The sequence below is a fragment of the Drosophila albomicans genome, chromosome 2L (genome assembly GCF_009650485.2).
Source record: "Drosophila albomicans strain 15112-1751.03 chromosome 2L, ASM965048v2, whole genome shotgun sequence".
Classification (NCBI taxonomy): Eukaryota; Metazoa; Arthropoda; class Insecta; order Diptera; family Drosophilidae; genus Drosophila; species Drosophila albomicans.
This window is the reverse complement of record NC_047628.2, coordinates 19,415,516-19,443,290: the sequence shown is the minus strand read 5'-3', so window position 1 is coordinate 19,443,290 and position 27,775 is coordinate 19,415,516. Positions and strand designations below refer to the sequence as shown.

The window sequence follows — 27,775 nt, the reverse complement described above, 5'->3', positions numbered from 1 at the left end:
CTCTAAATAATCCTAATAATATTAACTTTCTATTTTTATTTTAGCCACGGTATAACAAATTAACAATACTATACTCTAATTTAACTATAACTGGTTAATGCGTAAGGAAATACAAATTGCCTATTTTTACATTTAGCCCCACATACAATTTGCGTCATATGAGTTAGTCGACACCGTTTTATTGGCACTTTTGCCGTTATATATCATCACATCTATGGAATATTTACGCCATCTAATTATGTGGATTGCTTTGTTGCTACAAACACAAGCAAACAAATTGCTACGCACACACGCTTATAAAGAAAGCAAACAAGCTCACACACATAGGAACTTGTAAACACGCACACCCACACAAACACATACAGCTGCAAGCAATGTGCACGTGTGAGGTTTCGGTTGGCTTGTTGAATTACTGACGTCACAAAAGCAAAAACAGTGAAACATTGAAATACTAAACGAATGTTTTTCATTTAAATTTATTAAAAAACAAATACATTTTTTGATGGTCGTCGAATGTATTACGTTCAGTTGCATTAAGAAGAGGAATATCTGCAATAGAAATAATACTTTATTAATAATGTAAACTATGCAAATTGAGTGATAGTAAGACGTACCTTATAAACTTAGGCGCTCAACAAGCAGACACCACCGGCCTTCTTGATCTTGTCCTCAGCCTTCTTTGAGAAGTACTTGGCCTTCACAATGACGGGGCGGGCGGGCAAGTGACCGCGTCCGAGCAGCTTGTAGTAGCCCTAAAGGGGGTAAAAGTAAATGAACAAACATATGTTAACAATGGGTCGGTCAAGAATCAATATACAAGTACAAATGCATTTGATTGGTTTTTGGAATCTGTAAGGCTTTCTCCACAGGATGTGAGCGATTGCACTATCGCATTCAGTCCGCCCATCGCCTTGGGTGTCTCTTCATATTAACATAAACCAACAATAGCAATTGATATACACTGTCATCTATAACACTTACGAATTTAACCAGATCGATAACTGGCGCCTTCGTGCTCTTCTCCTTCTCCAGCTCAGCGAACTTCTCAGCTCCAACCAGAGACCAGAGTTTATCCAGATTGATTTCTGGCCTGAACTTGTGCTGGCGACGCAAGTGGAAGTTCCTCATGCCAACCTTGCCGAAATAACCGGGATGGTATTTGTCAAAGTTGATGCGGTGGTGGTGCATACCACCAGCGTTACCACGACCTCCAGGATGCTTGCGGTGCTTGCCAATACGGCCGTGACCGTGGCTCACATGACCACGGAGCTTCCTGGTCTTCTTCCTCTTGATATTCGACTGCAATCAAAACCAATATAATTCAATATTAGTAAAAACATCAAAAAGTTTACTGCACGTGCATTTGTCAGCGGCAAAAATCTGGTCGACGACGTCACTGCTGCTTCCAATTGTCAGCACCACATGTGGAGGTTATGTTTGCACGCCGTCGACACACATTTTTCGTTTTGCTCACTTTCACATTGCGCCGAGCATTCGGCAATCAATTGTATTGCATGCAGCACTGTTGACGTTCATTTACTGTGCATTTTTAATTCTTTATGCTTAATGCACATTTGTTTTAATCAATTTCTAAATGCACAACTCGTAGCAACGTCCACTCACCATCTTCAGAGTTTTGGAAAGAAAGAAGTGAGCAAAGTTGGCTGCGCTTCAAACTAACACTGGAAGCAAACGTTCGCACTTTACAACACTGTTTTGTTTTTAGGTTGACCATGTACAAAAAATAATAATAACGTGCACTCAAAAATAAGTTCATTATTTCATAATTGTTTTAAAATTTTCCTTATTACTATTAAAAAATTCTATACTTTATAAATAAATAGTATGCAATATGTTGTAAATGCCGTTTTTTTAAATATTGAATATTAAGCAAAGAAACAGAACTTTTTAAAAATTGGGTGATGAAAAAAGAAGACAAACAAATCTACATAAAAATAAAATCATTTACATGCAAAAAAAATATTTTAAATCATAACTATTAATTTCATATAATTAAATAATTTAACTTGCAGAAATAAAAACTAAATGATTATAATAAAAACAAAATCTAATTTTATGTAAAAACAAAAAAAAAGACGGCAGTGAAAAAATATCTAATGTAAACGTCGAAGGTAATCGATAGCGATTAGCAACGCAGGGTTGTCTCGGTATTTTTTTTATGTTCAGTTATGGTATTTTCGCTGTGGATGATTGACAGCCACATTGCTGTTTATTTATGTTTAGTCCGCTGCTGTCGAAAATAATTTGTATATTTAGTTTTAACAAATCAAACGTGGAATTAAACGGCAAAAACGCAACGACTAGAGAATACGCCTATGTGAAGAAGAACTCATAGATTGCGCGACATACGCGACTTTACGTGGTGTTGTGTGAGTGTGTGCTTGTGTGTGTTCCCAGTGTGTTTTGCGGCGAGACCCAGAAATAGAAATTCTCTTCTTGCCAAACCGAAACCGAAACGGCACTTTGTGTATTAATATATATATGTATGTATTTACATATGTACATATAATAAGTGAAAGCGCGTGTTTTATTTAGTCATATTTATGCGCGTGCCCGGCCAAATGCGCTTCTCTAGCGTTGACAGCAGCCTCGCTAGATAAAAGAAAAGCAAAAAGAATATAAAGTGTTTGTGTGTGTGCGTGCATGCGGGGGAAGGAAGCGGAGCCAAAGAGGAATTGCCTCATTACTCATCCGTCTATTTTGTGCGTGCAAAACGACAACGAAACGACAGCAGCAATAACAATAACAACGATTACATACAACGAACGACGACAACGAGCAGCAGACAGTGCAACAAATGTTTGTTAAAACAGCACAAACTTGAAGGTAAGCCGCACTCGCAAATACTCTACTTAACATATAATATTCAAATACCAAAGGGTGTTTAGAGAGGGAAGGGGGCGGCAGATGAGTCATAGAACTATTGCAGTAGGCAAAGTTCAGTGGCATCGCTCGTTCCCTCAATGGATGCGTCACTCAAGCTCCACAAACACAACAACACACAGACACAAACACACTCATAGACTAACTTACATGCAGTGCTGCTGGCAGAATGTTACAAGCTAGATTTAGTTAAAAATGGCTAAAATAAAAGCTTTCAAGAAAATAGCTTAAAAAATCAGCTATGTAGTAATACTTGTTTTCAATATTAATAATGTTATTTGATAATTTTTTTAATTCAATTTCTTATAATTATTTTATTCTTTTAATTCTTAATGTTGTATTTTTTCATTTCTTGCACTATAAAATATTTATATAGATTTCTAAAACTTATTTTTCTGACTGCTAAATATAGCCACAAAATGGCCATGGTGGCAGCACTGCACGCACACATATTCACACACATATAGAGACACACATACAAATCTCTTTGACAAATACCGTGAACGAGTGCAGAGCAATTGCTGCTGCTGCTGTTTCGACGCTGCTGCCGTTGGCGCTGCGCTGTCTGCCGCTGCTTCGACCCCTCTTCACTCTCTGCTCTACCCTTGTTCCCCACCCACCCACTTATTCCCTCCACTGCAATTTCAACACATTTCTTGTACGCTTTCTTATGCTTTGGTCGCTGCCGCCGCTGCTGCGACAAACTTTATTTATTGCTCCATTGCTGAAGTTGTTGCACTGTGCTAAGGTTGAAGTGCCTGCCACTTATGCTGCACATAATCCATAGGGTCAATAGCAGACAAGGCTGCCAGGCTGCAAGTTTGGTACTGTGGCAAGTTCAAATTGCCGCCTTCGATGTTATTTTGTGTTTGCAAGTGTTTGTTTGTCTTCAGCAGGGGAAAAGGACACACCAAAAAAAAAAAAAAAGAAAAGTCGATGCAAGTTTTCTCAGCCATTCCAAATTTGAACTGTTGCCAAAACGGAAACGTATAAAAATCACCTTGGGCGACCGATCCACAAAGTCTCCAAGTGCAGCCAGTTGTCTGTTTATCCTTGTGGCTGAAACACATAAAAGTTGCCAAAAAAGAATTGCATTTAATTATGCATATCCTCAGGCTCCAAAGTGCAAAGCAGTAAAGTTTCCAATGAAAGCAGTCGAAAGGCGAACAAAGAAATAAATTCTAAAAGTGCCCTTCTGGGGAATTGTTTGTTGGTTTCATTTAATAATAAAATATTAAGTTATTAAGGAACTGGGTAAACCCAAAAGAATATTACGTTCTATACAATATAGAATATAAAATTGTTAATTCGTTTTTTAGTTTAAAATAATGTTTTAATGAATATTTTCATTAAGTGACAAAGGATATATAGCATATAAGTATTCTATAACGTTATTCTTAGCTTTTTTTTTTTAAGTATATTTACTTGACAAAGTAAAGTATTTATTTTATTTCGAAATATACTATTCTATTATTCTTTGCTTTATATTAAGTAATATATTAATAGAAATTTTCTTTAGATGGCAAAGAAAAATTGATTTTTGTTAAAAATTAATATACTATTCAATTATTCTTTGTCTAATTTGAAGAAGTATTTTAATGGATATTTTCTTTAGGTGGCAAAGTAAATATGCTAAATGAATACTTTAACAAAAATGTATAAAAAATATACTTAGCTATATTATTTTTCATGCATTACGCTTGACGTAAATATAGGAAAATTTCATGAGTGATTCTTTGGCGAAAAAGTCAAATATGTCAATGACTTTTCTTATTCGCCTTTTTTCTGTATCTCATCAGAGTATGTGAAAAGAATTTGTAATGCTTCCAGAAATATAATTAAGCTGATTTCTGATTTTATGGTATATCATTATTTCAGTTTTGCACTTTAATGAACGCGCATCCCAAATTGAAAAACAAACACAGCAAAGTTTCTGTTATGAAACACATGAAAATACCCTGCATTGATTTTATTTTTATCATTGTTCAGTATCTTTTAACATATAGCTCAAAGAGGAGTATAAGGATATTGCTTTAATGCCTTTATTAATTATTGACAAATGGCAAAAGCTTTGATTGACATTATCAATAAGGTACTTTTTTTTAGAGCTATTAACGTGGTATAAACAGTTGGCATTTTATGGTTGGCATTTTCTCAGTTTCGTGGGTGAATGCAAAGCAAACAAAATATTTGTTTTCCGCTATTTGCTGTTGACCTCAATTCTCACGATGCGATACGAAATATGCCACATTGAGTTAGCAATCCGATATTTCGTTCTCCGTTCTTTACAACAACAGCAAAATTATGAACTGCCCGCCCACGTCTCGCAAGCCAACAAATAACAATAACAGAAAAACATGTAGAGGAGGAAGAAAAACATGAAAAGAGTATAAAGCAGAGATGAAGTTCCACTTAGAAGTGGGCACACAGAAGTGTATAAATAGCAATGAGATGCAATCAAATTATATGATGGCTATATTTCTCTTCGGGGCATGCAACAAAATGCATCTCAAGTGGCCATCTTAAATCTATCTCAGCATCGACATTGGATTCGAAAACCAGCCATGACAAGATTTTACTGGCTGTCGAACTGCATTAATTCGGTTTTCTTATTCTTGCGATACTCTTTTTTTTTTGAGGGGGGTTATTTGAATTTTATAGGGTTTTTGTGTCATCATTTCAATATTAAGATTTTTTAGTTATTTTGATCTTTAAAATATGTTTTAAATTTATATTAGAAAACAACTTTTTGGTTATTACTAAATATTACAAACAATTTAATTTTTAAAAGGGGAAATTTAATATTAAAGATTTATAATTGGATTTCTTTAACATTTAGGAATGTTTGTTTCGTTCTTTTAGATTTTTCCTTTATCATTTTTATAAATATTTAAATCTCTCTCCATAATAATTGATTAATTTTTGGAAGTTATATATTTATATTTTTAGTTCAGGGTATTTGTTCCACCACATTTTAGATTTCGCGTTATTCTCGGTGAATATATTTTCTGCTCTGTCTTTGCTTGATTTTCTCAGACTTTTCTTTACATCTGTGTGTGCTCTATAAAGATGTCTGAGAGTCGATGCCTCAATCCCAAATTGTTTTTATTTTTATTGTATACAATTTTACATTTACTTTTACGTTTACGTTCTGCTTGCTTGCTTGTGAAGCAATCTCAATTGCAATTGCCTCACACCTTTTTCAATTGCTGCTCATTCGATAGTTTCTATTTCCCATTTTCTGTTGATTTTTTTTGTGTTTTTATTTTTGTTTACAATCTGTTGGGTTTTTTTTTCGATTTGCAGTTGTGTCGCTCGCAAGAAAACAGAGAAGAAAAAAAAGATAGAATACGAAAATTTCCCTCGTCAAATTGCGCACTTCCGGAAATTGTTGTTGTTGTTGTTGGCTGCAGCATCATTATAATTATTTGACATCAAAACAGAGATTTTTTCCCTGTTGTTGTTGTTGTTGTTGTCAGTGACAGATCGTTAAAAAGCATGGCCAGATTTTCATCTCAACAGAGGGAGGCATATATTGTTATGAGTGTGTGTATGTGTGAGTGTCTCAGTGTGTGAGTGTCTGCCTCTGTATCTGCGTGTGTGTGTGTGTGGATGCACTTCTTGTGGCACTGAATCGACGCCTCCTCCAACTGTTGCTGTCGCTGTCGCCGTTGTTGTTGTTGTTGTTGTCGGCGCCATCTGCAAGTTTAATGAATTAATTAAAATTTTGTTTTGGCATCGCAGCGTCGACTGCGACTGCGACGTTGGCTTTGACTCCCCTCTGTGTTGCGCTCTGCTGTGGCATGACCTCAGCTTGCATCATTTTATCTGTCGTTGCGACCATGCACAATGATGAGCTGCGATGAAATCCAACATATGTGCGCTATCCACGGAAATTTCGATTGTTTTCTCTAGCCTCGCATCTTCCTCGCTTTAAATGTTTGTCGCACAATATACTTTTTCATGGTTAGTTCAACGATTTTGCGCATAGAAACAGATTTGAGAACAAGAATTTCGACACGTGGCACAAAATTGCATTTTTGTTAACATGAAACTAATTAAAAAATTATTTTTTTTTTTTGGTAAGTTTCTATATTCTATATTCTTTGCTTTACATATATAAACAATTTTCAGTATAGTTCTATTGTCACAAAAATAATTTGGCATTTTAGTATTATATTTATTTGTTATACATCATCATTAAAAATCCTAGCACACCTATTTTATATAAATAACTCAATTAAATGCTTGTTTATTTGTTTATCAACCGCTGCAAACCTGTTGCGCCTACTCATAGTTTTCTCTAGAAATTCAAATATTTTTGCTTTATTTTTTTTTAAGTTTTCGAAAAACATTAGCAAACTGATTGGAACAGGTGAAAATTCGTTTGATTTTGCGCTCAACAAATAATATTTCCACACTCATTAAGAATAATGTGTAAACGTTTTTCAAGCGATTACTAAACCTATAAATATGGCACCTCCTCGTATAGTTCCAATGATGTCAACTGTATCTTGTTGTTCCCATTTTAAATCTATACATATGCTGAGCAAATATTTTTATGGATTTTTTCAAAACAAAAGCACAACATGATGATGATTAAAAGGCAAAAATCACAAAAACAATAACAACAACAAGCTCAGTAAATGTTGGGGAACAAAACATGAAAATATTTCTCAATGAAATACAGAAAGCAAAAAAACCAAATATAATGTATAAGCCCCGCTGACCACTTGTGACCAGCGCCACATGCACTTGTCTGATATTGTACATACGTATACGACCCGTGCGCCCAATCGTCCAAGCCCATTCTCAAACGAATTCTGATGCTGATGATTCCCCTCGTTTGTCATCTGTGTGTGTGTCTGTATTTTTTTTTTACGAAAATATGCGCTGTATCCGGTCATATATAGATGAGACGATCTATATATATAAGTAGGTATGTTTTGTTAAGTATGGCGATCATTGAGCGAGTGAGAGAGAGAGAGAGAGAGAGAGAGAGAGTGAGAGCAAATGGGGAAAGCCGTGAAAATTCGGCTGCCGCGTTTTTGTGGGCCGCGAGTGTCGCCAATGCCGCCGTGTCGCAGTTTCGTGGAAGCAATGAACGTGTGCGGTGCAGCCAAATTTGAAAAGGCAAACGGCGAAAAACGGCAAACAAATCGTGCAACAATTGATGGTTGAACAAAACACACAAACAAAAAACGGCGTATATAAAACCGCTTTATATATAGTCGAGATATATATGCATATGTTGGTGATTTTTGTGTAATCTAATTTCTCTCACTCTCTCGCTCTCTCGCGGAAAACGTGACCTTGTCTCACAAAAATTCAAATTCTCCAACTAATCGACAAAATACAAAGTTGCAGCAGCCTAAAAGACTGACGAACTTTCCTCCTGTAATGGCCACAATTTGCAGGTAATTTGGCAAGTGTCTACACATTGAATATATATACATATAGATAGAATTTGTATATATATTTGTATACTAGATATCGCCTGATTTCCATTGGCATATGGGAAGTCGGCACGTCAAGATTTATATTTTCGTCGCTTGTTATTTTTGGGGGCTGCCAACGGATCTTTTGGGCAAAATAAAAAACATGTTTTTATTTCATATTTCTGCGGTTATTCATTCAGGCACAACACAATCCAACCAAACAACAACAACAACAAATCATTTCATTTGATTCATTTGCAAACATTCCAATTCGTTTCAAATTTTTGCAAACATTCTACGCAAAATTTAGCACAATAAACTTTACATTAGCATCTTCTAAGGAGAACCTGTTGCTGAAAATTTTGAGCAAAAAATTTTTATTAATATGAAAATATTCTTTTTTCTCTTTTTTTACAATATTTTTTTGCACACATATTTATTTGCTTTCGCTTTAAATATTTTTGAAAATTCGGGACGCAACTCAAGGAATTTTCGTTTGTATTTTTAGCGACATTTTTGACGATCTTCATCAAGAGAGGAAACACTGAATAAAATAGTAGAGAGTAGATATACAAAGTTAGGCATATACACTTATCACATTTAACATGTTTCTAATCTAATCAGAGCTTGTTCACACCTCGAGAATTACCAGCAAACACCTCCGATAAGCTATGACATATTGGGCTGTCCAAAAAAGAATGACATGATAAAGAATTTGTGTACACACTTTCGTTTCGACAAACATTTAACTGCAATTGCAATTATGTTAAACAAAAGTCGTAAAAAAATAAATAATCATGTTTTTGGTGCCGAGCAAATTGTTTCAGCTTTTAGATTTTTGTGTACATTTTTTGAGATAATTTTTCGAACATATCGTAAAAACTGTGATCGTAAATTTTGCGAACGCATGACAAGGCCTGTTGTTTATGATTTATATAGGATTTTTAGCCATTTTTATAAATACACATAAATTTCATTCAGTTTTCTTTCGTAATGGCTAAAAAGTTTCTCAATGCTTTTTTTTTATTACTTTCATGGCCTTGGCCATCGATTATGATGTGAAAACGATTGCACGCATTTTCCAGATAGACAATGTTGTGAAAGGAAAAAGCAAAAAAAGAAAATTGTCAAGGAAACTGTGCTGAGAGCACGCGAGAAGCAAACAGATGTTTTTAAATGCTTTGGCCATAATATTGTTATTGTGAGCACTAAAAACGAATGGAATTTTCAACACACGCTAACGAAGAGCGAATGATGATGACGATCCACTCGATTCGAACTGTTTCAATTCAATGCGTTTGCTATTCATATGTGGGCGCTTTTCCCACACATTCATTTTCGCAGTTATATAGACCGACATTTCATTGAACAATTTTTGGATCTGCACGCGCTGATATTTCAAGTTCAGCAAACATTTCAATTCTATGCATTTTGTGTTACATTTCATTTCAATTTCTTTTACAGTTCATTAAGTTTTGAATGCCGTTTAGTTGTTATTTATTTTCTTGTTAAGTGCTGGCAACATTTATAAATTTCTATGCAATTTCAAATCAATTTCTTTTGCAGTTCATTTAGTCTTGAATGCCGTTTAGTTGTTATTTATTTTCTTATTATATGCGTGCAGAATCTCATAAATTTCAATGCAATTCCAATTTATTTCGATAAGCCAACAAGTCGAAATAATTTTCCTAATTCGCATTTCAATTTACTTAAATAAATATCATATTTATTACATTTTCATTTCAGAAATAACAACATTTGTTTTCTTGCTGAGATAAATGTTTGTAATGAAATGTTATTTAAATTTGTATTAAATTCTAATCAAATTTTCATTAAAGCAATTTAAATTCTCTGGCAAGTTTTCAATTATATAATGAAATATGCAATGCAAATAAATTCTCTGAATACATCTTTATTATTTATTAAAACTTCCATTTAGTTTATTAATATGTGTAACATTTAATTCATAAATCTCTATTTTAATCTCTCTTTCTCTTCCATTGCAGTTGAAGCAAATCAGAGCAGAGTTTGAAAGCAAAAGTGGAGCCACAAGCGATCAACGATGGACCAACCGTTGATTGTGCGGGCCGAGTACTCGTTCATGGGCAGCAACAACGATGAGTTGTGCTTCCAGAAGGGCGATCTCATCACGGTGACACAGCGCGAGGATGGCGGCTGGTGGGAGGGAACGCTCAATGATAAGACTGGCTGGTTTCCCAGCAACTATGTGAACGAGTTCAAGGCGCCACTGCCACTCACAGACACCATTCGGCCACCCGAGGAGATCCAGGAGAATCGTTCGCTGGTGCTCAAGGATCTGCTCGACTCGGAGCGGGCGCATGTCGCTGAGCTGCAGGGTCTGCTCGAGAACTTCCTGGAGCCCATGCAACAGACGCAAATGTAAGTTGAGAGTTTGGCAAATAAATTCAATTAATTTTAATACCCGTTACCCATAGGGTAGAAGGGCAGTTTTAACGGCTTTGCTGATAATCTGGTATATTTTGACTTCTATGGTATATTTGGAATACTTCAACAATATACCAAATATAGCCCTTGGTATATTTTAGTACATTTGCGGTATATTATTTTGTATATTTTAAGAATAATATCGCAAAATGAGTAGCAGGTATCTCAAAGTCGAGCACACTTGTCTGTAGCTTTCTTATCAAATTGTTATTTTGATAATTTTCCAAATTTTGTTTAAAAGAATAGTGTAATTTTCGTGATTTCCAATACGAATAATGATTTATTTAAAAAATTTTAATTTGTTTTCTACCATTAAGAATAGTTCTTTGTCGAATTAAATTCACGATAAACAAATTATTATTATTAACTTATTAATATAATATCATATATACATATATTCCATCTTATTATTAAATTTGATTTTTATCTTCGACTGAACAACTAATTCAAATGATCTCTCTCTCCTCAGACTCAGCCAGGATGAGTATGCGCAGCTGATGTGCAACTTTGTGGAGGTGGTGCGCACACACGAGGATCTCCTGCTGCAGATCGAGGAGTGCAACGATCGTGTGGGCAAATTGCTATTGGGCAGCGCACCTCTGATGAAGAAAGTCCATCAAGCTTATTGTGCCACGCATCCCAAAGCCATTGTCATACTGGACAAGTATAAGTAAGTTACTAAGATAATCTCTGTTACTTCTTTGCTAATTGTTGCTACTTCTCACAGGGATGAGCTGGAGAAGTACATGGAGCGTCAGGGCGCCGCCACCCCGGGTCTGTTAGTGCTGACCACTGGACTCTCGAAGCCCTTTCGTCGCCTGGATAAGTATTCGGCCATGCTGCAGGAGCTGGAGCGGCATATGGAGAGCAGTCACCCCGATCGTGGCGATACACAGCGTAGCGTTGCCGTCTACAAGGATATTGCGGCCACCTGTTCGGCCACACGACGCCAAAAGGAGCTGGAGCTGCAGGTGCTCACGGGTCCAGTGCGCAATTGGCAGGGCCAAGAGCTGAGTACGCTGGGTGACATCATTCACATGGGCAGCGTGGCTGTGGGCGCCGATCATCGTGATCGCTACTTTGTGCTCTTCCCACAAACGCTACTCATACTGAGTGTTAGCCAACGCATGAGTGCCTTTATCTACGAGGTGAGCGAGGAGTAACTAGTGTGAATAATTAGCATATCTATATGCTTGATTTAATGCAAAGCATTTACACAACTTATTTACTTGAATTGCTGGCTAAGAATCAACGCTTAATTGCAATATTTTTGTAGGTTTAAATGCAATTAATTTATCTGAAGTAACAAAGTTATCTCTAAATGTTTTTGATCACTTAAAATTAATATATTAATTGAAAGCTTTTAATCGAATTTAAAATATTTAAAGTATTGATAAATCAGTTGAGCATTTCTTGACTTGACATGTGCAAAATGTTGTTTATTTAAATGCAGTGATAAGCATACAAATTATGCTTAAGCTATTCATGTTAGAAGACAACTCCGTTTTATGATTCAAAACTGCTTAAATTTAATCTCAAAGAGGCAACAAAATTTGCATTATAACTCATTAAGGATTAAATAACAAGATATATGTTTAATCTTTTTATTGAGTTTAACAAATTTGTATCTTTGACTGAACAACTAATTTAAATGAAATTACCTTGTTTCTTAATCGCTTGAAATGCAAATTGGCAGCTTACAATTGAAATTAAATTCGATTTGATGAATGCAAGAATGCAGCCAAGCATACGATTAAAAGAAGTGTGTTTCATTGTTGAACTCTTTAAGAGAATTATTATGAATTATAAAATAATGAAATACATTTTTAAATACACATCCTTAAATACTTGTTATAAATTTTAATAAATAATGCAACTTTTATGATTTGTATCATATTTTGCTAACTATTAAAAAAAAATCGCAGTTTCTCAAATACTAATTTAATCCCAAAAAGAATTGAGCATTTATTGTACGCAGCATATTGAAATTGTTCATAAATTGCAATGATATAATTTTGCTTTATCACTTATTTATTTAAAAAGATTAAATATAATAAAAATGAACACTAACCTATTTCTAAAGCTACCATAATTACTAATGAAATTTCGTGTTCCTTCACAGGGTAAACTGCCGTTGACGGGCATCATAGTGAATCGCCTGGAGGATACGGATGTGATCAAGCATGCCTTTGAGATTAGTAGTCCGCTAATCGAGCGCATTGTCGCCGTCTGCCAAGGTCCCAACGAGGCCAACAAATGGGTCGAACTGCTGAACGCAAACAATCCGAATCCCACTCTGCCGATGGGCATCAAGCGACAGCTGAGCAACCTGAGCAACTCATCGATGAATGCGGCGCATGTAAGTTCCCAAAAAGTAAAGAAACAAAATACACAACACATCTACTCTATTAAAAGAATAAGTATAAATAAGTATATTGTATATAAAATGTGCGTATTGATGAACTTGGCAGCTCAGTCAGCATCTGGACGCGCGTGGTTATTGCACGCGATTCTCGCTGTGTGCCTACTACAACAGCCAACAGCAACAGCCACAGCAATCACAACAGCAGCACAACTCACAACACTTGCGACCATTTCGCATCACATTGCCGCCCAGTAATTATCCGCCCACAGCTCCTTACGCCAATCTCAGTGCACACTTTGCACGCTTGGTGCGTGCTGGACGCTTGCGGAGTGCCATTGTGAAGATGCTGTTGTATCCACAGTCCAGGCAAAGCATCGATCTCAAGCGGATTGCGTTGCGCAAGAAGCGTTGCCACAAAGCAGCCGCCAAATTGCTCAAGGATATCAACGCCAATGTGGAGGAAGCTTGCTCTGCAATGTCTTCGCAATCGGAACTGGAGCGTCAGGATGCCTTTGAGTTGCCCACCGACTCGGAGAGCTACGAGGATGAAGATGTGGATGATGAGGCGTATTTGCGTAGCTGCAATTCGGATCCCTTTGAGTATGTCAAGTTCTACGAACATCGTCCGCTGTGCAATTCCACGGGCACCTTTGTGGATCATGGCAGTGGAAGGCAGCGACACAGTTCCTCCATTAATCTGATTAAGTTGGATTCGCTGGACGAGCAGGAGCTGCTGGTGCAGCACGAACTCAAAAAGGAGTCACTCGTTATTGGTTCCAAGGCGCTGCGTGCGCTGGCACGCAAATCCACGGAACGCAACTCGAGTGTGCACACTTCCACGGCCACCATTAATCTGGGCGGCTCGAGCATCACCAACTTTGTGGAGGAGGAGGAGGAGGACGAGGAGCAGCTGGCGGCGCTGGAGCAGCCAGTGCAAGCGGTGTCGCAGCCAAGCACACTGCATCAGCAGAGTTCCGATGCCAGTTCCATGTATGGGGCACGCTTGGGTGGCGCCTTTATGGCCTGCGAGAATCTGGCCAGCATCAACGATGATCTCAAGCAGCGACGCGCAGCTGCGCCCACACAACAGCCACAACAGTTGGCTGGTTCTCCTATTGAACGCCACAGCATGCCCAGTATTTTTGTGGGCAATCGTTTCAATCGCTGTGCGGACACCGAGGTTTATGTGCCCACTTGGCGTGAACGTCACGAGACGCAGCAGAATCAAAGTGTCGATGCGGAGTTGTTGAATGAAGACACCGAGGAGGATTGTGTGCATTCCAGTTCCATGGATTTACCTGCTGCGTGTCGCACGGCGCCCGATCAGCTTCAAGCTGAGTTGCTCTACAACTACGAGGCATGCGGCAACGTGGAGCAGCAGCAGCAGCAACAACGTGTCTCACACAAAAGCGACAGTCCACAGACGGGCAATGTGCGTGGTGTGGACATTGCACCCGAGCGTTGCAGCTCCAGCACAGAGCTGTGCATTGAGGCGACCAAGAGACAGCCGACGGAGAGTCAACAACGCGATTCGATTCGACGTTGCATCAGCTATCAGTATCTGCAGATGAATCAACGTCCAGCGCCGCCTCCCCCACCACAGCCACCAACCAGGAACGATCATGGCGATTGCAAGTGTCGCTGCTGCGAGAATTCACAGTGTCCCAGTCCTCGTTCCAGCGACAGTGGCATGGCTGGCAGCTGCACCATTGCTTCGCCTGATCCGCCTAATGCCGAGTGTGGAGGTGTCGATGTGTTGGATCAAGTGGAGCCGGAGCGACGTTTCGATGTGTGCGGCATGTTTCGCGAAAAGTTTCTAACGCCAGAGGCAACGCAAGAGGAAGAGGATACATCACAGCAGCAGCAAACAGAGGATGAAGTGCAATCACAGGAAGCGGCAGCTGCGTCTGCTGCTCCCGTCAGCAACTCGTCACAATTCCAAATCAATACCAAGAGTATTTTTCTGGCCTCCAGCGCCAGCATGGATGAAACCACGCCACGTGTCACGTCTAATGAGCTGGTTTTCAGCGGCAGCTGCTCAGCGGATCAATTGGATCAGCCACGTGCCACCTTCCGGTCTGGAATGTATGCGCACTGGTGGAAAAAGGAGCGATTGCCGCCAGAAGTGTTGCGTGGCATTGCCAGCGCCTACAACAAGCGACTGCCGCAAGAACTGAAAGCATGCAGCAAGGACTCACAGTGCTCGCTGGGTTCCATCTGTTCCAGCTGCTATTGTTCGCTGGGTGCCAGCGGTTATAGCGAGGGAGCCATCTCGTGTTCGCTGTGTCATCATTGTGGCGAATCCACAGAGACTTGCACCACAAATACAACGACCACAACGGCATCGAGTTGCTCTAATTGCCCAGTGTGCAGTGGCGATGAGACAGAGCCAGAGTGCAGACAATCGTTGTCCAGGCGTGCGGCTTTCGGGGCACATCCATCGTATTCGACGTCGCTCGATTGTCCCATTTGTGCGGCACGCGTAGCTTTGGCAACCGAAGAAGGCAAGCGAACCGAAGTGAGACGCCGAGAGTCAAAAGTCGTCGCATGTCGCTTGGATGAGTCCCATTCTCTATCTCTCTATCTCTATTCCCATCCAGGCGACTTGTGCACGACGCTCGGCGCTTTTCTGCACGTGTTTCCGTTCCGTTTGATTGTTTTGTATATTCGTTTTGCTCACTTTTCCAACATTTGCCTCACTTTCCACATCCATTTCCATTTATGATCTGATCCCCTTTAAAAACAAATTTGACAAATTCGCAGCACGTTAAGAAAATTTCTGAATTCAATTCAATTCATTTCAAACATGCAGTCAATATTGAATTCAATTTAATTGAACATTTAACTAATCGCTTTGATGTAGCTTAATGTAATTTATTTGTCGAAGAAATGTATAGGAAAATTCATTTATTTTAGATATAGTTTAAAAATCAGTTGTTTATAAACTTTGGCATAGACATTTTTTTTATAAAGTTCAAAGGATAGAATTTTAGTTAAAGCTTTTTAGTTTTCAATTTATTTATCAGAGACATATTTTCATTTGTATTTTCTGCTCAGTTTACAGCTGAAATGGATTTTATAAACATCTATGAAACTATCGTACTATTTTTAATTCCTTTATGACCAAGCTATAAGAATCAGAGACCATTTCCTCAATTTGTGGTTAATTTAATGTTTGGATTAGTCATATTGAGCTAGCAAATTTGGCTTAGCTTCTGATGTCATTTTGAATTCAATAATTCAAAGCATATTAATGGGTTATGTCATAAGAAAGGTTATTTATTTATTTAGGTTTATTACACAATTTTATAGACAACTAGTCAAAAGAAAATTTAATACTTTCTGTTTTACTATTCACATATGGGAAATTCAGATAATTGAAATGCAGAGAATATTTGATATATTCTTAAACATTTAGAGAACAAAAATTTAGATAATTGAAATGCTAAACTTCAACACTCCAACAATCTATATTTGTCGACGTTATACCCAAACTCACAAGCAGAAAGTGATCAATTTGGAACCCTTTAAAGTGCTTTCCTCACGCCTCATCCTTATTTTTTCGCCCATCACTTTGCAATCGTTGCGCGTACTAACCAAAAAAAAAAAAACAAACAAACAAACCACAAAATGCAACTACAATGAAAGTTTGATTTCTTTTCGGCTCCAAAACGAATTACAAAACATTTATCTAACGCTCCAGCAACACACAAAAACAAAAAACAGAAAAATTGAACAGAAAAGAAAACAGAACCACAAAACTCATTCGATTCGATTTGCTTGCTGCGCTTTGCTGCCCGATGGACTGCAGACTTGTTGTTTTGTCATTGTTGTTAATGTTGCAGTTGCCGCTGCTGCTGCTGTTGCTGCTGCTGCTGCTGACAGCTGCCAAGAACATTCATCAGAACTAACGAATGCCTCATTGATCGTAATGTTAAATGAACTGAGACTAATTGCCGCCTGTTCTTCTCTCTTTCTTACTCTCTACAAATTGTTTGAATTCTTCACTGACTCTTCGGGTTTTTCTCTGTTTTGTTTTTGCAGATGTCTCCGCCATCGAGCCACAGCCTATTGTTGCCACCCGGCAGCAATCGCAACCAGACGCCAACAGTGCCAACATTGCCGCCAAGCAGCAGCATCAGCAACAGCAACATCGGCAGCCTCAGCAATCAGTCGGCACAGGGACTGGGATTGGGAGTGGGATCAGGAGGATCAGTGGTGGGAGCGGGAGCTGTGAATGCAGCCACTGCGATGTCACAACACAAACGGAGCCTGTCGTTCAATCACCACCTCAGCTACAACCAATACACGCACACTCAGCCTCCACAACATCATCTGCATCCACCACAACCACCAAGTCTACCAAGTCATCTGGGGGCGCTAAGCCACAAATCAAGTTTAGTCCCGACACCAAGCAGCAAGACAGCGGCGGCAGTGGCAACAGCGGCGGCAACAGTTCCGGGAGTGGGGGAAAGCAGCAGTCAGGCAACGGCGGCGCCAAACGCAAGGAAAGGAAGCACAAAGGGTGAGTGTAATTAAATAATGCGCTTAACTGCCTCATCTATTTAAATATGAAATATTCGTCAGTCTGCTTTTCAATGCAATTAACGTAACTTGATTATATACAATACTTTTAAAATAAATTAGGCAATTCTCTTAAAAGTTAATTAAATGAGCTCAAATATAATTTATTACATTTCTGTATATAAAATTGCATTTCAAATCACTTTTGGCAGTAATCATACAAAATACAAATAAAGTAATGTTTTTTTTATTAATAAAAATGCTTTGCAACAATATTGGCATGTATCTCAAAAATGCAATTAACTTAAATAAATTTAAATAATTAACTAAATTATTTAAATTAATGTACATAAATTGGGAATTTATGTCAATAAATGCAATATACGTTGATTATTTCTATAAAATAAAATATCATTAAAATAAGACATACAATTTTTGGCAGTTATCTGCAATACGCAGTAAAGATTTATCGTTATATTTAGAAGCCCCTGGCTTGAAGATGTCGAAATGAATTCAATTAATTATTTGATAGATGAAGGAGTGTCTAGCTCTCCTAATAGATAAAGAAAATAAAATTTACTTTATTAATAAAGTTTCAAAATAACTCCAGACAGTATTGAGGCAGTTAAGCGCATTAAACAGTTTGCCTTTTTAACTTTTTTATTAAACCTACTTTCAATCCTTTTTACAGCTAATTGGACCATCAGCTGTTTGCGTCCCACGCCACCATTGCGACCCAGTTTATTAAATGCAACGAGCGGTTCCGGCTCCAGCTCCGCATCCGGCTCTGGCGGCGGCGGCGGCAGCTCCAACAACGCGCTCTCGAGCTACTGCAGCGGACGCCGCAATCAGCCGACGTTCGAGGAGGATGCGCTCGTGTTGCGCGTCTTCGAGGGCTACTGTGCCGCCTATCAGAACAGTGCTCGCAACACCATACACTCGGGTAAGTGTCGTCGCAGTCCCATGTGCTACGTCTAGGCAGGCGCAAAATGAAAAGATGAGCTGCCATCCTCCATCCTCCCCCTCTGCTCATCTCTATAAATATTTGATGTGTATTCTCCATTATGATTTTGCTGTTTATGTTGATTTTTCAATTTTATGGAAAACACACAAGTTTTTCGTTTTAAGTTTTCGTTTATTTTATGATATTCATCGACAGCTAAATTTGTTGTAGCCAAATTGCTTTACCACAAACACACATACACACACGTACACACACACACTCACACATTTAAATGTGAAAATGCTGCTAAAAAAAAAAACACTAAGTGAAAATAGTTTTAAAGTTTTATTTGTTTTGGTTTGGTTTCATTTATAACAAATTCGTAAAACGTTTTACAACAAACAAACAAAAAACAGAAAAATACCATAAACCATAAAAATATATAAATAAATGCAGAAATTGTTGCTCTAACTTGTATTAGTTGATAAGCTTAATGAAACAAAAAAAAAGAATTGTTAAACTATAGCAATATTGTATTGCTTAATATTATGATTTTAACAAAAATTGGATATTGATATTTTTGAATCAGGACTCGTGAAACATTTGTAATTGGTGGCAAAGAAAAATATGAATTTTAAAAACGTTCTTTTAGTTTTGTTCTGTTCATTTCTTAATAATTTCTCATTACTATTTATGTTTTTTGTAATTGTTAAGTGCGCTCATCAAATTGAACAATTATGCGATTGTATTTGAAAATGCTAATATGTTTTTGGTCTCTTAATATTAATATGATACTTAATAATAATCATAATAAATATGTCAAAAATAATTGGTTCAAATTCCCATTAAAACATATGTAAACCTCAGTTGAATTTATTTAGTTATCGCTATCGTAAAATGCATTATTCATAATCATATACTCATATATTCATAATCATAGACTTAAGGCATTTACCGATTGATTGATTGATTGACTGTAAGGTTTTTTCGTTGCTGCCTTCTTCCCCCCGTTCATCCATTCCTCTCTTTATTTTTGGTTGTGGTTCTCCTTCTCCTGCTTAAACGTAATCATTTTGCTGGTTTTTGGTTTCATCCGACGCCTCCTCTCTCTTTCACCTGCTTTCACATTTTTGACCTCTCACCTTTATCGCTTTATCGTGTTGTTGTCGTTGTTGTCGCTCTTTTTGGTGTCCATTTTAATTGGTTTTTGATCATTTTTTTATTGTGGTTTTTGGTTTCCTTTCGTGTTGTTGTCGTTCGTTGTTGGTATTTCGTTTTTCGTTCTTCAAATATCTTCATTTTCTCTCTTTGTCTTTCACGCCTCTGCCACACCGATTGTACTCTAAACGACCCAACAACAACCTCAACTGCAACTTGCAACTTCAACTGTGTAGCGTTGCAGCCTTGGACTCCCTGTTTGCCCATACGCGGCGGCAAGCTGAAAACGAGCAAAACCTTCTCGACCTCCAATCCGCAGCTGCCTTTTGTAGCCAATGCCACGCAGTTTACCCATCAGCATCAGCAACTACAACATCAGCAGCAACAACAGCAACAGCAACATCAACAACAGCAGCAGCAACATCAGCAATCGCGACAACATTCTGCGGGCAGCTTAAATTCCTCGTTCATCTGGCGTGAGGCAAGTCCCAATAGCTTCAATCTGTACTCCAGCTCGGTGGGTTCGTCGTTGAACACATCGCCAGCGCAACGTTACTCGCTGACCGGCTCGGGAGCTGGCATCAAGGACTATCAGCGTGCGTTGTCTGAGGAGCGTGCTACACGCAAATCCTTGAATCGCCTGAAGAGCGGCTTTGGTTCTGGTTACGACAACGTTTGCACCTCGCCGTTGCTGCCGCGCAAGAATAAACCGTCGCCCAAGTTGCTGCCACAACAGCAGCAGAGCTATCAGCGTGTGGGCAACAACTCGAGTGGAACTGCAACAACGACAATTGTGAAACCCAATCCTGGTGCACATCCTGGCCTCTACGACCGGCGTCTCAATCGCTCCTTTGAGACATCCACATCACATCGCTATGCGGGATTTGGTGCTGGTTATTTGATGAACTGCGGCGGCGCCTTGCGCACCAGCACCTTGCAACGTAGCACGCCACAGTTGGCGGCGGGTGGCGAGCGTTCGGATGGCGACAGCGATGTGGAGCAGCGTGATGGTTGCCACGCTTTGCTCCGTAATGGAAGCGGTGGCGGCGGCAATCGCAACAATCATCATGATAATGGTGGCAACGTGGAACTCAATCCGGATGGCACGAAGCGGCAATCGGGCAGCTGGTGTTGCGGTAATTTTGTCATGAAGCAATGGCGCAAGATCAACCATCTCTGAGGCGCCTTGTGGCAGCAGTGTGTGCTTGTGGCAGTAGTGTCCTCATTATCAGAACAAACAAAAAAAAAAAAAAAAATGAACAACACACAACCAAAACACACTTTCGCACATCAGCTTCATATATATTATATATCTGTATACTTCTCTATTTTCATTGCTGCCGCCTGCTGCAGTTTGTTGTTGATGCTGCCACAGCGCTCTCTTCACTTATTGCTTTGAATGCGCCAACGCTAATGCAGATACAGTTACAGTTACAAATTACAGTTACTCTCGTACTCAAGCTGCTCTAGATCTCTAGAACTTAATAACTTAACTGATGTCTAGCTTCATTTGCTGTTGCTCAATATTTGCTTCAATATGCCAACAGTTCTTAAACAACAATCAACTAAGTTCAAACTGGCAAATTTAGCTATAGTTTCTGTGTGCCTAGCAATTATATATAATATAAATAACTACAGCAGATCTGTAAAGTATGAAATTGAAATTTTGTTTGTTTTTTTTAATATCCGAAAAGCTTGCTTAACTATTGAGTTGATTTTACACAATACAAAATATTCGAATTTTTATACCCGCTACCCATAGGGTAGAAGGGTATTATAACTTTGTGCCGGCAGGAAATGTATGTAACAGGTAGAAGGAGGCATCTCCGACCCTATAAAGTATATATATTCTTGATCAGCGTCAACAGCCGAGACGATATAGCCATGTCCGTCTGTCCGTCTGTCCGTCTGTCCGTCCGTCCGTCCGTCCGTATGAACACCTAGATCTCAGAGACTATAAGAGATAGAGCTATAATTTTTTTTTCGACAGCATTTGTTATGTTTGCACGCAGATCAAGTTTGTTTCAAATTTTTGCCACGCCCACTTCCGCCCCCGCAAATCAAAAAAATTGAATAACAAGTGTAATTTTAAAGCTAGAGCTACAAATTTTGGTACATACAATAATTACTGTAGTAGTTATGATTCCTGAAAATTTGGTTGCGATCAAATAAAAATTGTGGAAGTTATTAAAGAAATACTTTTGTATGGGCAAAAACGCCTACTTACTAGGGGTCTGAGTTGCTTTGGCCGACAATCTGGTACATTGTGCCGTCTATGGTATATTTTGAATGGTGAACTATATCGATATACCAAATATACCATTTGGTATATATTTTTAGTATTTTTTAAGTATTTTCGGTATATTTTGAAAATGATACCGCAATATTTTGCCTTTAATAAAAATGGGTAGCGGGTATCTCACAGTCGAGCACACTCGACTGTAACTTTCTTACTTGTTAAATTTGTTAAATGAATTCCCAAATTTTTTTAAAGCAAATTAACTTTGATAAAGTAAAGTAAATTGAATTAAAGTTAAAGTTAATATTTAACTGATTTTAATGGAATTAGTGAAATTGTGTTTCTTATAAGAAATTAAGAAAGAAATACAACTTTTAAGAAGTTTGAAAGGTTTAGAATTATTAGAGGAATATTTTATTAATATCTGAAAGATTTGTCTTTTATATGGAATTGATTTTATTATTAATATTGCAATTTTTAAATCGTGTTCTTTAAAATATTTGAAAAATAATTTGAAATTACAAAATAGAATATTTTAAAATATGTTTTTTAACTTGCTGCAATATTTGCGTTTATGCATTTAAAATGCTTAGCTGTAAATATTTGGTTTATTTTCAATGCAACTTTACAGATCTGCTCCCATAGTAACTGTGTGTAGTTGTGTTCTAGTTTTTAACTGTATTTTTTCTAATACTTATACTAATTGTAAGTTGAGTGATCTGTAATATAGATACAAAACAAACAAACAAAAAAAGACTCAGCCAAAAAAAGACTACTTAGCTACTTAAATGAGAAACGATTGGAAATGTGTAGAAAATATTTTGTACCAAGTACTTAAAGTAGCATGCCGCCGATTACTTGCCTCACCTCCTCCCCCCGCAGAAATTATTGAATCGTATTTGAAGTGCAACTGCAGATGGTTCCTCAAGCTAAAAAATCGAAATCTACGAAATCTAGCGAGGCTTTTACACTTTCCGTCCAAGGCTTTTACGGAATAACACAAGTTTGCTATAAACCATTTACTAAATATATTTGTGACTTGATATACATGATTTGCCATAGCTTAAACAAGGAATACTATAATACTTATGAGGTTCCAGTGGAGGTTCCTTTGTTACCTGCCTAGCAAAACAAAAGAAGGAAACGATATTAAATAGTTGAAGAGAAGAAAAAATCAAAAGAAATGTGCAATGTTTAATCAAAATAAAACGAGTTTAAAACGCTTTAAATGTTAGTCAAGCACTTGGCAATAACTAGAAACTAAAACCCTAAACTAAATAAGGAGTACATTATTGTTGTGCATTATTATGTTAAACTAAATTAAATTACATTTAAATTAAATGAAACATAAGCTGTAAGTGTTTTGTGAAACGTTGTCTAACCAAATACAATTACCAACTAACTACTATTAATAATATATAATGGATTGAAAAATGCGTTTATACGTTTGTATTCAAATTCACTTGATGAATATTTCAATGAAAACAAAGAACAAAATTTAAATAAAATCATTTCTATTCAAGAATATGTTGTATTTTATATTCGTATTTGTACTTGTATTTGTGTGTACTTGTGGTATTTATTTATGTACAAAAAAAGCAAGAGATAAACACAATTAAACTACTCACTTAACATGAACATAACAAACAACATTACAATCGATTGTAGTCGTATTTTATTTATTGTTCACAATTATTTGGTTGCACTTCAAGAACTAAGATAAGAATTACAATAAATTGATATGTAACTTATGATTTCAATTGTAATAGAGTAGAGCACATTTTTGTTAAATTCTAGAGTGTAAATTGTACTTATAATACGCAGCTATCTACATACATACATACATACATACTATTCATATTATCATATTCATAATCACTCTTATACTACTCATACACATTCTCGCTCTGCATAATTCATTCATTTTGATTCGCTTTTCGTGCTAGTTACACACAACAAAACACTAACATCGTATTATCCCGTTTATCCCGTTTTCTTTTCTTATAACAACAACAACAACAACAAACACATTCCACACTACAATCAATCCAGGCCTTGAGAACGAGGACATGACACCGACCCTGAGGCAACTTTGGACCGCCATTCGGCAAATGCAACAGGATATGTCGCAGATCAAGCTGCAGATCAACGAGGAGCGAGCGCTGCGTGCCGACTTGCAACAGCTGTTGATGCAACATCTGGAGACGAGCAGCGTCAGCAGTGGAGCCAACACACCCAAGTGTTGACTATGTAAATGAAGGTCAACACCGATTCCCACTGAGTAACACAAAAAATATATATATAGTATAATAATTAACAAAACAAAACAGAGGAAAAAAGAACCCGCCGCCGCTGCTTTTAGCTTTAAACTCTTATTAAACTATAATTCTTTTTTCTACATTTGGAAAGAAAGATAGAGAAATTGTAAACCAAAAAGAAATTAATTAATGTAACTGAAAAGGACTTTAGAACTCTAATTTTGTGAGTGACATTGTGGACAATACGCCAACTGCATGTACAATTTGTTGAGCAGCTGCTGCTTTCTGTCCAGCCATCTATCCATATACGAGTATCTATTCAATTCTTGCTGGCATCTATATATTCAATTAGCGAAGAGATTTACTTCTCTACAAAATATTATATATTTATTATTTGAGCTAGGCAATCCGTTGGCAACTTTTGTAGCAATTAATTTTAATTATACATTTTTTTATACGTTTAAGTTTAGAATGAGTGTGTGTAGCAATAAATATTTTGCTGTTGGGAGTTTTTTTGTAATTGATTTGTACAAGTATTGAAATTTTGTCGATAAGCTAAGTAAACGAAAGTAAAACTCTGAAAATGTGCCAATCCTTTTTGTAATAATTGTAAGGAAAAACAACGCTCAAAACAAGTTGTATTTATTGTGTAGTAAATTTAATTCAACTGTATACAAAATAAACATAATAAATAAATGAATCCATGCTAATTGTAAATGAATTATTTACACTTTGCTGCAGCTGCTTTTTTACCCCACTTTTTTGTTGCATACTTTTACGCGCAACAAAAAATAAATTAATTGTGTTGCTGCTGTTTGGCGCAATATTAAATTGAAATTAAAAGGGGTTTATGTGAGTGCCATATTTACATTTCAATTTGAATTAAATGTACGCTATAAAAAGTTTCAGCTCGTGCCATATTTACAGTATGGTAAAAAGAAATTTAATTGTGCTTTGAGAGCAGTTAAATTAGTGCTGTGCGGGGATTAAGATAACAATCGCATTTAAGTATGTGTAAAATTGTTTATATAGTGCGCAACAATGTTTAAACTCTAAAGTGTAACTCCAAATTATGTGTCTCTGTGCCGCATAGTTTTTGAATGCTTTTATTTTTTTCTGCTCTGCTTCACACAGTGCCCCCAACTGCTGCTGCATGTATGTAGCTGTAGCTGTATCCCAAAGATACATTTGTCGTCAGCGTACGTAATGAGATTACAATCAAGTAGTCGCTATGGCGACAAATGAGTGACAAGCGTTGCTGTTGCTACACTCGGTCTCTTTAGTTGGTCTGGCTGTTTGCGAAACAATTTCAGTATGTCAGTAAGGAGTTGAGAACAATGTCAAGACTGTTGTCTGTTCCCCCCTTTTCTCTCTCTGTACATATGCTGGACTCGAGTATGTGTCACTTCCACTTCCTTCCTTAACGCTGTGAATCTCCGCACTTCGCATGGATCTCACATTTGTTTTTAGTTTGTTTTGCTTGTTTAGTTTTTCGCAGCCAAAACGGATGGCGATGACGGAAGTTTTCGCTTGCACAACGTCTACAGCAGAGGAAAGCCCTCCAGCTCCATCTCCGACTCTGTCTCCGTCGTCGTCTCTGTCGTGTTGCATTTTCCAACAGCACGCCCTTTGCTTGTTAGCTGCTTAACTAAATTGTCGACCATTCGTTTAGCTCTTGACTAAACGATGACTAAAGCGAAAATCGTCTTTAATGACAATCATTAGCGTGCTGTCGGCTCTTTCTTTCGCCTTCTTTTCATATTTTCCACAAACTCTTGCTAGTACATATTTCATAATTATTAATAATTAGCAATTACAATAGGCACGCTCAGAGTCAAAGTCAAAGACGTCGCCAACGTTTATGAGCCCAGAGGCTGCTGCTGCTGCTGTGGCTGCTGCTGTTGCTGTGGCTGTGGCTGCTGCTGCTGCTGGTTGCTGTTGTTGCAGCTGCAACTTTATCCAAAAATAATAGTTTTGCTAAATGGGCAACTCGCCCAGGGGAGATTCAATCTGCTCTCGCTCCACTTTATTCGCATGTGTAGTTAACCCATTTATACAGCTGCTGCTGTTGCTACTCCTGCTCTTCATCCTGCCCATTTTAATCCCATTCTCTGCCATCCGCCTTTAAGTTGTCAGTCAGGCCAACGCCATTTGGTTGCAACTCAATTTGATGTAGTGGCTTTTGGTCTTCAGCTTGTCTTTTGCCCGGTTTTGTGTGTTAGAAAATGAAATTATAATTTCTAATGTCTTGTCTCTTGTTTTGTGTGTGTGCGTGTGTGTGTGTGTGTGTGTGTCTCTGTGTGTGTTTTGTCCAATTTGGCTTAACTATTGTTATTACAATTGCTCGCACATGTCCATAAATCTCTCTCTTCGTCTGAGCACTTGCAATTAATACGCATTCAATTACATTTATTTGTCTTGTTTTCCGTTTGGTCTCTGGCTCAAATTACATGTTCATTCATTCATTTTATTGGTTAGACCATAAGAGTTGCCAACAACACACACACACATACACACACGACGAGCACCTAACAAACAGAATTGTCGGCGTTAACTGGGCTATTAAAGCAACTGAAAGGTATGAAAAGAAGAGTAAACTCATCACAATGATTATTAATATTTGACTTTACTTTTACTTACATATGTATATCTATGTTTGTAGGAGAGCTGTTGGAATTTTTACATTTTTTACGACGTATAGCATTATTTACATTTATAAAATATTTATTGGAATTTCAGCATTTTTTTTAAAGAACATTGAAGTTTATTTTATGAACGTATTTCAATTGTATAGTATAGTTTATATATTATATTTTAAATGTTTGGTTTATTTAAATATTAAATTATAGTAAATTTCATTCAATTGAATTGGATTTCCAACGATTTAAGAAGAGTAAATTCATCCCAACGATTATTTTTTGTACTTTACTCTTGCTTAAATATATGTTTGAGTACTGTTGCAATCTTAACATTTCTTTGGAGAATGTTGATTAACTTTTGTCGACGTTTAATATTATTAGAATTTTAGCATTTAGCATTGAAATCATTGAAGAATATTTGATGCATAATTTGTTAAAATTATATTTTTTATGTTTTCATTTTATTTGTTTAATTTTATTATATATTTTTATAATTTTACATATTAACTTGGCTTAAATATAATATTATAATATTTTTGATTCAATTTAATTTAATTCTTAAGTTGAATAGATTTTACTTTCACTTTTAAATATTTTCTTGCAGCGAATTCTATCTTTCAATATATTTTGATATAGTTTTATGTCTTTACTATTTGTTGTTATATTACTTATACTCTTCCCTGCATTTTATTCATATTTTTCCCAATGAACTTTTAGCAAAGGAAATTCCCCTCTTCAAACTTTGTCTTTAGTTCTCTATTCACAAAAATGAATGATTTATAAAATAATTACTACTAATGAGCTCATTTATAAGCATTGCTTTAAATAACTCATTTTAGTT

At 37.2% G+C, this 27,775-nt stretch overlaps 2 protein-coding genes across 6 annotated transcripts; one reads left to right on the top strand and one right to left on the bottom strand.

Moving 5' to 3' along the window:
• Positions 1-460: 460 nt before the first annotated feature.
• LOC117563478 (60S ribosomal protein L27a) lies at positions 461-1,710 on the bottom strand. Its single transcript, XM_034241839.2, has 4 exons — positions 1,624-1,710; positions 982-1,299; positions 615-752; positions 461-549 (listed from the first exon to the last, which is right to left on the bottom strand). Exons 1-3 carry the CDS (start codon positions 1,624-1,626, stop codon positions 624-626), a joined length of 450 nt encoding a protein of 149 aa, XP_034097730.1. The 5' UTR covers positions 1,627-1,710; the 3' UTR covers positions 461-549; positions 615-623.
• Positions 1,711-2,201: 491 nt separating this feature from the next.
• LOC117563477 (rho guanine nucleotide exchange factor 6) lies at positions 2,202-24,995 on the top strand. 5 transcript variants are annotated; one of them, XM_034241837.2, is made up of 9 exons: positions 2,211-2,847; positions 10,349-10,742; positions 11,278-11,478; positions 11,536-11,956; positions 12,931-13,167; positions 17,218-17,698; positions 18,389-18,640; positions 20,035-20,934; positions 24,090-24,995. In XM_034241837.2, exons 2-9 carry the CDS (start codon positions 10,405-10,407, stop codon positions 24,281-24,283), a joined length of 3,024 nt encoding a protein of 1,007 aa, XP_034097728.1. In that variant the 5' UTR covers positions 2,211-2,847; positions 10,349-10,404; the 3' UTR covers positions 24,284-24,995. The 5 variants fall into 5 exon arrangements, with proteins under 5 accessions (XP_034097725.1, XP_034097728.1, XP_051858353.1 ...); XM_034241834.2 differs by lacking the exons at positions 20,035-20,934; positions 24,090-24,995 and adding an exon at positions 13,280-15,677 and having other exon boundaries at positions 2,202-2,847; positions 18,389-18,538; XM_052002393.1 differs by lacking the exon at positions 24,090-24,995 and having other exon boundaries at positions 2,212-2,847; positions 20,035-21,483.
• Positions 24,996-27,775: the final 2,780 nt, after the last annotated feature.

What these genes read in the sequence shown, in the direction of transcription:
- LOC117563478 (XM_034241839.2), bottom strand. An exon ending in TTATCGATCTGGTTAAATTC is followed by an intron (nt 753 to 981) that starts GTAAGTGTTATA and finishes TACCCCCTTTAG; the next exon opens with GGCTACTACAAGCTGCTCGG.
- LOC117563477 (XM_034241834.2), top strand. Translation starts at nt 10,405, where the DNA reads ATGGACCAACCGTTGATTGTGCGGGCCGAGTACTCGTTCATGGGCAGC. An exon ending in TGAGTGCCTTTATCTACGAG is followed by an intron (nt 11,957 to 12,930) that starts GTGAGCGAGGAG and finishes GTTCCTTCACAG; the next exon opens with GGTAAACTGCCGTTGACGGG. An exon ending in CATCGATGAATGCGGCGCAT is followed by an intron (nt 13,168 to 13,279) that starts GTAAGTTCCCAA and finishes TGAACTTGGCAG; the next exon opens with CTCAGTCAGCATCTGGACGC.